Source organism: Salvelinus sp. IW2-2015, linkage group LG18 (genome assembly GCF_002910315.2).
Source record: "Salvelinus sp. IW2-2015 linkage group LG18, ASM291031v2, whole genome shotgun sequence".
In the NCBI taxonomy this organism is placed as follows: domain Eukaryota; kingdom Metazoa; phylum Chordata; class Actinopteri; order Salmoniformes; family Salmonidae; genus Salvelinus; species Salvelinus sp. IW2-2015.
Genome location: NC_036858.1, coordinates 32,511,587 through 32,523,217, shown reverse-complemented (window position 1 = coordinate 32,523,217; position 11,631 = coordinate 32,511,587). Strand labels below are relative to the sequence as shown.

General features: G+C 42.1%; 1 protein-coding gene across 1 annotated transcript; it reads left to right on the top strand.

Annotated features, from left to right (window-relative positions):
- Positions 1–786: 786 nt before the first annotated feature.
- Positions 787–4,060, top strand: LOC111978198 (zinc finger protein 665). Its single transcript, XM_024008115.2, has 4 exons — positions 787–1,105; positions 1,331–1,588; positions 1,757–1,853; positions 2,013–4,060. The coding sequence occupies exons 1-4, from the start codon at positions 959–961 to the stop codon at positions 3,818–3,820; spliced, it is 2,310 nt and encodes a 769-aa protein (XP_023863883.1). The 5' UTR covers positions 787–958; the 3' UTR covers positions 3,821–4,060.
- Positions 4,061–11,631: the final 7,571 nt, after the last annotated feature.

The following is an 11,631-nucleotide window of genomic DNA, read 5'->3' as shown; positions in this document are numbered from 1 at the left end:
ATGATGTCAAGCAAAGAGGCACTTAGTTTGAAGGTAGGCCTTGAAATACATCCACAGGTACACCACCAATTGACGCAAATTATGTCAATTAGCCTATCAGAAGCTTCTAAAGTCATGACATCATTTTCTGGAATTTTCCAAGCTGTTTAAAGGCACAGTCAACTTAGTGTATGTAAACTTCTGACCCACTGGAATTGTGATACAGTGAATTATAAGTGAAATAATCTGTCTGTAAACAATTGTTGGAAAAATTACTTGTGTTATGCACAAAGTAGATGTCCTAACCTGTAGTTTGTTAACAAGAAATGTGTGGAGTGGTTGGAAAATGAGTTTTAATGACTCCAACCTAAGTGTATGTAAACTTCCGACCTCAACAGTATGTTTCAGGAAAATTTGATTTTTAGCATTTATAGCAATGGTTTTCAACTTTACTGCAGGGTTGGAATGTAATGTCGGCGAAAATTGAGGTTGTGGTGGCAGCTGCAGAGAAGTATTTGGGTGTGCGAGACTTGACATCAGAAGAGTTACAGGGTGTGTTAAGTGGTGATGTCCCATCTATTTCAGGTTGGCATGAGGTAGGACTAAATATATTTAAATAGTGGAGTAGGGTGGTGTTATTCTTATTTTATAGATTTTTTAACATTTGTTTTGTGATTGTAGTGTTAGATGGTAGGGTATTTATATTTTTTTATTTATATTTTTTTAACCAAAGTATAAGGGAGTTGTACTCCAGTCTAGTAGGTGGCGGTAATGCAACACATTGGAATTCAACCGCCGTTAACCTCATCGAAGAAGAAGAAGAAGAAGACCCGGAAGTACTTTTTTATTGTTGTTGACGAGATGCTGATGTCATTTTGTTGAATGAAATAGTTAGCTCGTGAACTAAAATGTGACAGCATCGACTGCGTAATCATAACGTTATATTTGTCTAAATGTAGGCTTTTAAATCTCAGGGAAAATGTCACGTTTAAAGGATCAACTGGCCACCGTCATGAGGCTTTTAGTAAATGCAGCCGTTGTGGAAATAAGTAAATTGTTGGATGAGTGCACGAGTCAAAACGTTTCCACCGAGTCACAGAGGCAGTGCACTGGCCCTGGGACTGAGGTAAGTGGGTCACAAGCAGAGTTTACATTTGCCTAGCTAACCAGCCTGCATTGTGTTGGCACGGACGTGTGTGTTACATAGGATACATTGTATGGGTAGCTAACCTTAATTGTTTGTTTGACATTATGTCAAATGTCTTGGGTCAGAAAATTGGCATTGAGACTAGCTAGYTCAGAAGTTAAGAAAAGAGTCAGTGTCATATGTTTGTGTCTTCTCCATATACAGCTGTCTGCCACCATGAAGAGATTGTGCAAAGAGGCCATGCAAAAAATCATTAGTCTCATAGATGAGGATACAGCTTCTCTGCGTCTGCAAGTGTCTGTGTGTCAGAGAGAWAATCCGGTTCTGAAGGAGAATCTCCAGGTGATGGATGGGGACCTGAGGACAACTAGAGGGCTTGGAGCGGTGGATGCAGAGGACAGGAAGACCCAAGGAAAAGACCTGACTAAATGTGTGCGCTTGTCTGAAGTCAACAGTGGCATGGTAATCTCTCATATATCCATATCACTGGTCACCAATATCTTGAATATGAATAGGATGCAAATTAGTTGCTATTCAAGGAATGTAGCTAGCCTATGTTGGAGGTCAGAGAGAGAGAGAGTGTGTGTTTGGGGAAGGATACTTTCCACTGATTTATTATTTCACGTCTAGTCTTCAGAGACGGAGGAGGAATGTGCCGAATGGATCACGTTGAAGGAGGGTACCCTGCAACAGGACACCCAGACAGGACACACRCATGAGGACACAGGTAAGTAGCTATGAAGTCACCTTTCAATACGTTCAGAATGGTCTGAATGTAGACAACTGACTGCATTACATTTTATATTCACAACTTAGAAAGTTGAAATTAAATGCTGAAACTGCAGCACAACAGCAGTGATATTAATATTGGATATCTACTGCCCAGATGGAGAATCCAGGACAGAGGCTGGGGAGGATGCTACTATTGAACACACCTTGGAGGAGGAGATTACTACACCACTCTCACCAGCAAAGGCCCAAGATGACCAACACTTAGAGCCTGCTGCGCCCACAGACATATCCAAGGATGCTAAGATGGCGGCTCCCACAGTACGTCAAATGAGACTGCGTGCAGTGAGACGCACAAAGGGCCAGAAATCTGTCAAAGGAGACAAATGTTTAAGCTGTGTACAGTGTGGGAAGGCTTTTAGTAAACTAAGTAACCTGAAAGCCCACCAGGTTGTCCACACAGGTGAGAGGCCATTTAGGTGTACGCAGTGTGGGAAGGGCTTTACAGCAAAGTGCAGTCTCAAAGTACACCACGTTATAGTCCACAAAAGGGAGAAGCGATTCAAGTGCACATACTGCGGGAAGATATTTGGCACCCAGAGCCAGCTTAAAGAACACCAGGTGGTTTTCAAAGGAGAGAAAGAGAAGGTATTAAGATGTACTTTGTGTGCTAAGGCTTTCCCTGCAAAATGTAGCCTCAAAGCTCACAGAATAGCTGTACACAGAGGAGAGAAGAGATTCAAGTGCTCTCAGTGTGGGAAGGTTTTTGCCAGGCAGAGAGATATGATAGTACACCAGGGTGTACACACAGGAGAAAGACCATTTAAGTGTACAACGTGTGGGAAGTCTTTTACAGCTAGACGAAGTTTAAATGTACACGTGCTGACTGTACACAAAGGAGAGCGACCTTTCAGCTGTGACATATGTGGCAATAGATTCAGCCAGAGAAGTGGCCTCAAGGCTCACCGAAGGACCCACACCGGAGAGAAGCCCTACATGTGTGACCAATGCGGAAAAGGCTTCAGCCTGAAAAGTGCCCTAAATACCCACCACGTAGTTCACACTGGTGAGAAAGCATTTAGCTGTGAGATCTGTGGCAAATGTTTTAGTTTAGCGCCTAACCTCCGCAGACACCAGCAGACTCACTCTGGTGTTAAAGCGTTCCCCTGTGACATATGCCAGAAGAGTTTCACTCAAGCTAGTCATCTCAAAGTCCACCAGCGCATTCACACAGGTGAGAAAACGTTTGTATGTGACGTATGTGGAAAGAGCTTCAACCAGAAGAGTTCGCTGATGATCCACCAGAAGATACACAGTGGGGACAAACCCTATGACTGCTTAGAGTGTGGAAAATGCTACCGGTCTGCAAACTATCTGAAAAGGCACCAGGTGACACACACAGAGAAAAAAACTCACTCTTGTGAAGAATGCGGAAAGAATTTCCACACCGCTACCAATCTCAAAACTCATTGTCGGGTCCACACAGGCAAGAAGACGTTTACCTGTGATATATGTGAACAAGGGTACAGTTCCCTGAGTTACTATAACGCTCACCGGCTCATTCACACTGAGGGGAAACCATTCAGCTGCACCATGTGTGAGAAGCACTTCGCCAAACAGCGTTTCCTCAATCTTCACCTACGCACTCACACTGGAGAGAGGCCACATACCTGTGACCTGTGTGGGAAGAGCTTCAGTTTTGCACAGAACCTTGTTCGCCACAAACGCGTGCACACTGGGGAGAAACCGTTTCTCTGCAATTTGTGTGGGAAGACTTTCAGCCAAGCGAACAATCTCAAGGCTCACCAGCAAGTGCACACTGGGGAAAAACCATACAACTGCTCCAAATGCAGGAAGAGCTTCTCCTGTATGAGAAATTTGAAGGAACACAGGTGTATTGAAGTTCAAGAACAAATAGTGGAAGTGACTGTTGGAGACTCTCACAAGTACTGTAATAATATATGAATAATGGCACAATACCAACACACCTGCCTAATTGGAGCTGCTTAGCAAAAAATGCTATGAATGTTGCAAATCCATGTAGTAATTATAATTCTAGAATATCTAGCTATTACACAAGCTGCATAAATGACAATGCAAGCCTTCTACTGTACGTCCATGGTCCTTCCATGGATTCCCCCTGATTTTATATTAGGATGGGTTGAAATTTGCATCACTGTTGCTATCATCATGTCTCTCAGGTAACCTGGGCCTAGTCTATTGATAAATACTACTATGTTATTATATGTTTGTAATATGTATGTAGCATGTCCATATTTCAACCCACATGCACCAGTAGTGTTGCAGCATGAGTATTTTACAGTCTGTTGCAATACATTTGCTCACTTTACAACTCAGGTAACAAGAGGTGTTTGACTTGTGTTTAAAAAATATTCAGAACTTAGAGTTTTTCAATTTAAATGATTATACAAAATTCTTGCAACCAATAGAATGAGTAAAAGTAAAGTGTACCCCCATATATACAAAACACAAGTCAAACACCTCTTGTTACCTGRGTTGTAAAGTGAGCAAATGTATATATGGGGGATACAACAAACCCAGCTCTGCAGATTTTGCTGCCAAGAGACCGAATCCTTAGATCATTTGTTTTGGTACTGTCCATATGTAACTTGTTTTTGGTCGCAGGTTCAGGAATGGCTGAAGAATTGCAACATTTACCTGGAGTTAACTCTGCAAATATCACTGCTGGGTGATCTGAAAAGTCATAGTCAATTGATCAATAATAAAGTTATAATACTCTAAGCAAAAATGTTTATCTTTAATGTACAATCTATACAAACTATGAGAATAGAAAGGTTCAGAACTTTTGTGAAACATCACAGCAGAATTTAATGGCAAATAGGAATCAAAACTGGATGGTGTTCAGAGATAGATGGGAGGGGTTGAGGGTAGCTAAAGGGGAAAAAGCGAACAAAACATTTATATAGTATGTATAAGCTGGAAGTATAAGCCTAAGTGTTGTTGTCCATTAGTGTACTCCAATTAGGAGAGGGGTGGTAGGGTTAGGGGAAAATAATAAAGGTAAATGTATTAAAATATTTTCAGTGCATTCGGAAAGTATTCAGACCCCTTGACCTGTTCCACATTTTGTTATGTTACAGCCTTATTCTAAAATTGATTAAATCGTTATTCCCCCCTCTTCAATCTACACACAATACCCCATAATGACAAGGCCAAAACCACCATGTTTGCAAATGTATTCAAAATAAAGAGGAATATTGCATTTACATAAGTATTCAGACCCTTTACTCAGTACTTTGATGAAGCACCTTTGGCAGCGATTACAGCCGCAGGTCTTCTTGGGTATGACACTACAAGCTTGGCACACCTGTATTTGGAGAGTTTCTCCCATTTTTCTCTGCAGATCCTCTCAAGCTCTGTCAGGWTGGATGGGGAGGGTCGCTGCACAGATATTTTCAGGTCTCTCCAGAGATGTTCGATCGGGTTCAAGTCCGGGCTCTGTCTGGGCCACTCAAGGACATTCAGAGACTTGTCCCGAAGCCACTCTTGCGTTGTCTTGGCTGTGTGTGTAGGGTCTTTGTCCTGTCGAAAGGTGAACCTTCACCCCAGTCTGAGGTCCTGAGCACTCTGGAGCAGGTTTTCATCAAGGATCTCTCTGTACTGTGCTCCGTTCATCTTTCCCTTGATCCTGACTAGTCTCCCAGTCCCTGCCGCTGAAAAACATCCCCACAGCATGATGCTGCCACCACCATGCCTCACCGTAGGCAGGGGTGGAAAAAGTACACAATTGTCATACCTGAGTAAAAGTAAAGTTACCTTAATAGAAAATTACTCAAGTAAAAGTGAAAGTCACCCAATAAAATACTACTTGAGTAAAAGCCTAAAAATATTTGGTTTTAATTATACTTAAGTTTCAAAAGTAAAAGTATAAATCATTTCAAATTCCTTATGTTAAGCAAACCAGACGGCACCATTTTCTTTTTTTATCTTTTCTTACGGTTAGCAAGGGGTACACTCCAACACTCAGACATAATTTACAAACAAGGTATTTGTGTTTAGTGAGTAGAGATGACCAGGGATGTTCTCTTGATAAGTCTGTGAATTGGACCCGTTTCCTGTCCTGCTTAGCATTCAAAATGTAAAGAGTACTTTTGGGTGTCAGGGAAATGTATGGAGTAAAAAGTAAAGTATTTTCTTTAGGAATGTAGTGAAGGAAAAATTGTCAAAAATATAAATAGTAAAGTACAGATACCCCAAAAATCTACTTAAGTAGTACTTTGAAGTATTTTTACTTAAGTACTTTACACCACTGACCGTAGGGATGGTGCCTGGTTTCCTCCAGACGTGACGCTTGGCATTCAGGCCAAAGAGTTCAATCTTGGTTTCATCAGACCAGAGAATCTTGTTTCTCATGGTCTGAGAGTTCTTTAGGTGCCTTTTGGCAAACTCCAATTGGGCTGTCATGTGCTTTTTACTAAGGAATGGCTTCCGTCTTGCCACTCTACCATAAAAGCTTGATTGGTGGAGTGCTGCAGAGATGGTTGTTCTTCTGGAAGGTTCTCCCATCTCCACAGAGGAAGTCCAAAGCTCTGTCAGAGTGATCATCGGGTTCTTCATCACGTCCCTAACGAAGGCCCTTCCCCCCGATTGTTCAGTTTGGCCGGGCTGCAGGCTCTAGGAAGAGTCTTGGTGGTTCCAAACTTCTTCCATTTTAGAATGATGGAGGCCACTGTGTTCTTAGGGACTTTCAATGCTACCGGATGCACCTGAGCTCACTTTCAAGTCTCATAGCAAAGGGTTTGAATACTTATGTAAATAAGGTATTTCTAACAACCTGTTTTCGCTTTGTCATTATGGGCTATTGTGTGTAGATAAAAAAATCATCCATTTTAGAATAAGGCTGTAACGTAACAAAATTTGGAAATAATCAGGGGGTCTGAATACTTTCCGAATGCACTGTATATATTTTATATATTTACAAAAAAATATGCACTACCGTTCAAAAGTTTGGTGTCACTTAGAAATTTCCTTGTTTTTGAAAGAAAAGCAAAAAAAATTGTCAATTAAATAACATCAAATTGATCAAAAATACAGTGTAGATATTGTTAATGTTGTAAATGACTATTGTAGCTGGAAATGGCAGATTTTTTTATGGAATATCTACATAGGCGTACAGAGGCCCACTATCAGCAACCATCACTCCTGTGTTCCAATGGCACGTTGTGTTAGCTAATCCAAGTTTATCATTTTAAAAGGCTAATTGATCATTAGAAAACACTTTTGCAATTATGTTAGCACAGCTGAAAACTGTTGTTCTGATTTAAAGAAGCAATCAAACTGGCCTTCTTTAGACTAGTTGAGTATTTGGAACATCAGCATTTGTGGGTTTGATTACAGGCTCAAAATGGCTAGAAACAAAGAACTTTCTTCTGAAACTCGTCAGTCTATTCTTGTTCTGAGACATGATGGCTATTCCATGTGAGAAATTGCCAAGAAACTGAAGATCTCGTACAACGCTGTGTACTACTCCCTTCACAGAACAGCTCAAACTGTCTCTAACCAGAATAGAAAGAGGAGTGGGAGGCCCCGGTGCACAACTGAGCAAGAGGACAAGTACATTAGAGTGTCTAGTTTGAGAAACAGACGCCTCACAAGTCCTCAGCCGGCAGCTTCATTAAATAATACCCGCAAAACACCAGTCTCAACATCAACAGTGAAGAGGTGACTCCGGGATGCTGGCCTTCTAGGCAGAGTTGCAAAGAAAAAGCCATATCTCAGACTGGCCAATAAAAATAAAAGATGGGCAAAAAAACACAGACACTGGACAGAGGAAGATTGGAAAAAAGTGTTACGAACAGACTAATCTAAGTTTGAGGTGTTCGGATCACAAAGAAGAACATTTGTGAGATGCAGAAAAAAAATTAAGATGCTGGAGGAGTGCTTGACACCATCTGTCAAGCATGGTGGAGGCAATGTGATGGTCTGGGGGTGCTTTGTTGGTGGTAAAGTGGGAGATTTGTACAGGGTAAAATGGATCTTGAAGAAGGAAGGCTATCACTCCATTTTGCAACGCCATGCCATACCCTTTGGACGGTGCTTAATTAGAGCCAATTTCCTCCTACAACAGGACAATGGCCTGCTCCAAACTATGAAATAACTATTTAGGGAAGAAGCAGTCAGCTGGTATTCTGTCTATAATGGAGTGTCCAGCACAGTTACCGGATCTCAACCATATTGAGCTGTTGTGGGAGCAGTTTGACCGTATGGTATGTAAGAAGTGCCCATCAAGCCACTCCAACTTGTGGGAGGTGCTTCAGGAAGCATGGGGTGAAATCTCTTCAGATTACCTCAACAAATTGTCAACTAGAATGCCAAAGGACTGCAAGGCTGTAATTGCTGCAAATGGAGGATTCTTTGACGATAGCAAAGGTTGAATCATTATTTATGACCTTGTCAACGTCTTGACTATATTTCCTATTCGTTTTGACACTCATTTCATGTATGTTTTCATGGAAAACTTTTGAACGGTAGTGTATATGGGGGATTGGAAATGATGCAGACAATTACATTGATGGAAGCCACAATCTATTTGCAATATTAAAGCTGATCTACACCCTAAAAAAATGGGGGGAAAGGTTATTATGTCATTATGCTATCGTGACGTCAGTTGAAACTGTATAAAAAGAGTCTGAAACAAGGTAATTTGGTCATTTAACTTCATTTGCAACTGAACCGGGACAGATCTGCCCAGTCACTAGTTTCTGGGTGCTTTGAGCAGATTCTGCCCTGCATTTACAGGGAGCAGACAGCAACAGTGGCCTCCCCCTTGATCAACCAGCCCGTCATGGAGGAGACTCGGCTTGAGGCGGCTGAGCTCGTCATAGACGAGACTGCTTGAGGTGGCTGAGGTGGAGACCTTGGCCATGACAAAGAGACTCAATGTTCTCGTGCTGCGAGGCTATCTCAGAGTCAAAGCTGAAGGTCTCTGCCTGGATGAGGAAATCCAGGGTGGAGGACTGGTTAAGTTGCTGCTTCCCCTACTGGCAATTTAAAATGCTCTGAAGGAACCCCTGTCAGAGCGGAGACTTCTCCTGGCCTTTTGCCGTCTTCCCCAGGTGCAAGGAGGTGGTCACCCTGCAGGAGAGAGTTCCTGTAGAGCAGCCTACCTCCAGCATCACTCATTTCAGGGTGCTCTGGGCAGACTTAATCAGTGAAGCCAAAGATCTCCACCAAGGACCAGTCAGACTGCTACTTCCCCTACTGTCAGTTTGAACTGCTCTGCAACAGCAAATAATGGGCACATTCCTCTGCCCAGGTGTTGCTGACACGTGCCAGATCTTACAACACCTGGATAGATATTTTACGTATCAGCTAATCACATCAAATGTTACAGTAACCTGTCAGTCAATGACACAGTCGATGATATGGCACGCAACCATTGGTCGAAGCATGCAAAGTCTGAGCAAGAGAACACAACCAGAGTAACCCCAGGAGTATGTGCATTGTGACATCACAGTTGCTTAAAGGAGCAATCTGCAGTTGAAACAACAACAAAGTGTTCACGGTTTTGGAAAAAAAGCTGAGGGATGGGGATGGAGAAATGTTATCATTCTTAAATTCATAGACAGAGCTATGGATGCAAGGAGTGACCATCCATAATACCAATATGATAGTTTTAACCATGTTTTGAGGCTATACAGTGTTTGCATTTACTTTGTGTATAAACATAGGAGTAAAAAAAAGGGTATTTTGGCTCATGAGGCATTTATAATCTATATTCTTCAAGAATCAATAGGTACATATAATTAATTTATGAGTCCAAAAATGGATGAAACAACTGCAGATTACCATCCACAAAACCTGTGAAAATAAACAAAAATACAAAACACAATGGAATCTAAAGTAGCATACCCCATTCCCTGATGATGCACTTTTTAAAACCAAAATGCAGAAAATCAGCCCAAAATGTGGGAAGTGTGCACTCGTTCACTACTCATTAACTACTTCCCACAAATTTAAATGCATTGGAATTGTAGAGACATGGGTTTCCCCCACATTTGTTATACCAGTCATTTCCTTTCAAATCAGTGAAGGAAAGCGAACAAGTGCCCACTTTGGGAGGGAGARATATAATTGGGACATTGCCAGTGTCACATGTAAACATTCATGGCCATGTGTCAAGGAAGTTTGCGTCAGGTGATATCAGAGAAGAAGAGGCGAAGCGAAAGGGTTTACTCTGCCCAAAATCTGTCCAGGTTAAGCAGATCATTAATTATTAAGAAAGTGGTTTGTTTATGTTTCTACCATTGTGGTTAGATGGAGTAGGCCAGGGGTGAAAGTAGATGTAATTTCATCCCGATATGGGACCTCATGCACCAACATTTTTTATGTACCTAATCATAGAATTACGTATAGGATCCCTATTAATTCAATAGGATCTCTGTAGGCCKAGTCGTAAAGATTTGTCATTTAACTTTTAAAATGTATTACCTTTTACTGCTGAATAAACACAACCAGTTTCCATTTGATTGTCAACCAACACTTCAAAGGGCTCCTTTACTAGGCTACCCGCTCACGTTCATCCACTCACAACATATTTCTAGCCTCCAAACAGTGATGATTGGAAACAGACATCTTTTACACAAAACACCAAAAAGTGTAGGCATAATGACATTTGGCGATTGTCAGTTGGCCAGATTTTTTACGTTTTAATTTTAATTTTGCAGGGATGCAGTACCAGAGATTACCTCCTTACGTTCACCCCTGGAGTAGGCCTACAGCTTCATCTAGTGGTCGCGTCGGGGAACAAATCATCAGTATCACCACAGGGCAGGGGCAATGAGAGAGTGTTGAATTTAGTCAAGAAAAAAATGAATTGCTATTTTGATAGGTGAGGCTTATTGGATCTAATAGAAGTTTCGTAATGCTTAGGTTGTTACGAGTGTGAAGTGTGATGCAAGTCACATCGCGGCAATTTTGAGAAAAGCACCTTATATCAGAGTTCGAAACAGTCTATGCATACCAGTGGAGGCTGCTGAGGGGAGGACGGCACATAATAATGGCTGGAACAGAGCAAATGGAATGGCATCAAACCATCTGTTTGATGTATTTGATACCGTTCTGCTCGAGCCATTACCGGGAGCCTGTCCTCCCCAATTAAGGTGCCACCAACCTCCTGTGATACATATTCATGGAAATAGCATGGCATATCACTCTCCATTGAATACAGGTGGTTGACGTCAAAACCCCTCATAGAATATTCAAAAAGTATTTAAATAACGAAATGTATCCACTAATCCAAAGAGAGGAATAGGCGGGAGCTTGACAGCCTGCTGGTCTGCTCTACGGACGACGAATTCCATTGTTAGGGCGGAGACACCAGCATCTCATAATTATATCCAGTATCTGAAAATATTTGGCATGGGTCCTCAGATCCTCAAAAGATTTTACAGCTGCACCATCGAGAGCATCCTGACGGGTTGCATCACTGCCTCGCATGGCAACTGCTCAGCCTCCGACCGCAAGGCACTACAGAGGGTAGTGCGTACAGCCCAGTACATCACCGGGGTCAAGCTTCCTGCCATCCAGGACCTCTATACCAGGGGGTGTCATAGGAAGGCCCTAAAAATTGTCAAAGACTCCAGCCACCCTAGTCATAGACTGCTCTCTCTGCTACCGCAAGGCAAGCGGCACCGGAGCGCCAAGTCTAGGTCCAAAAGGCTTCTAAACAGCTTCTACTCACAAGTCTTAAGACTCCTGAACAGCTAATCAAATGGCTGCCAAGACTATTTGAA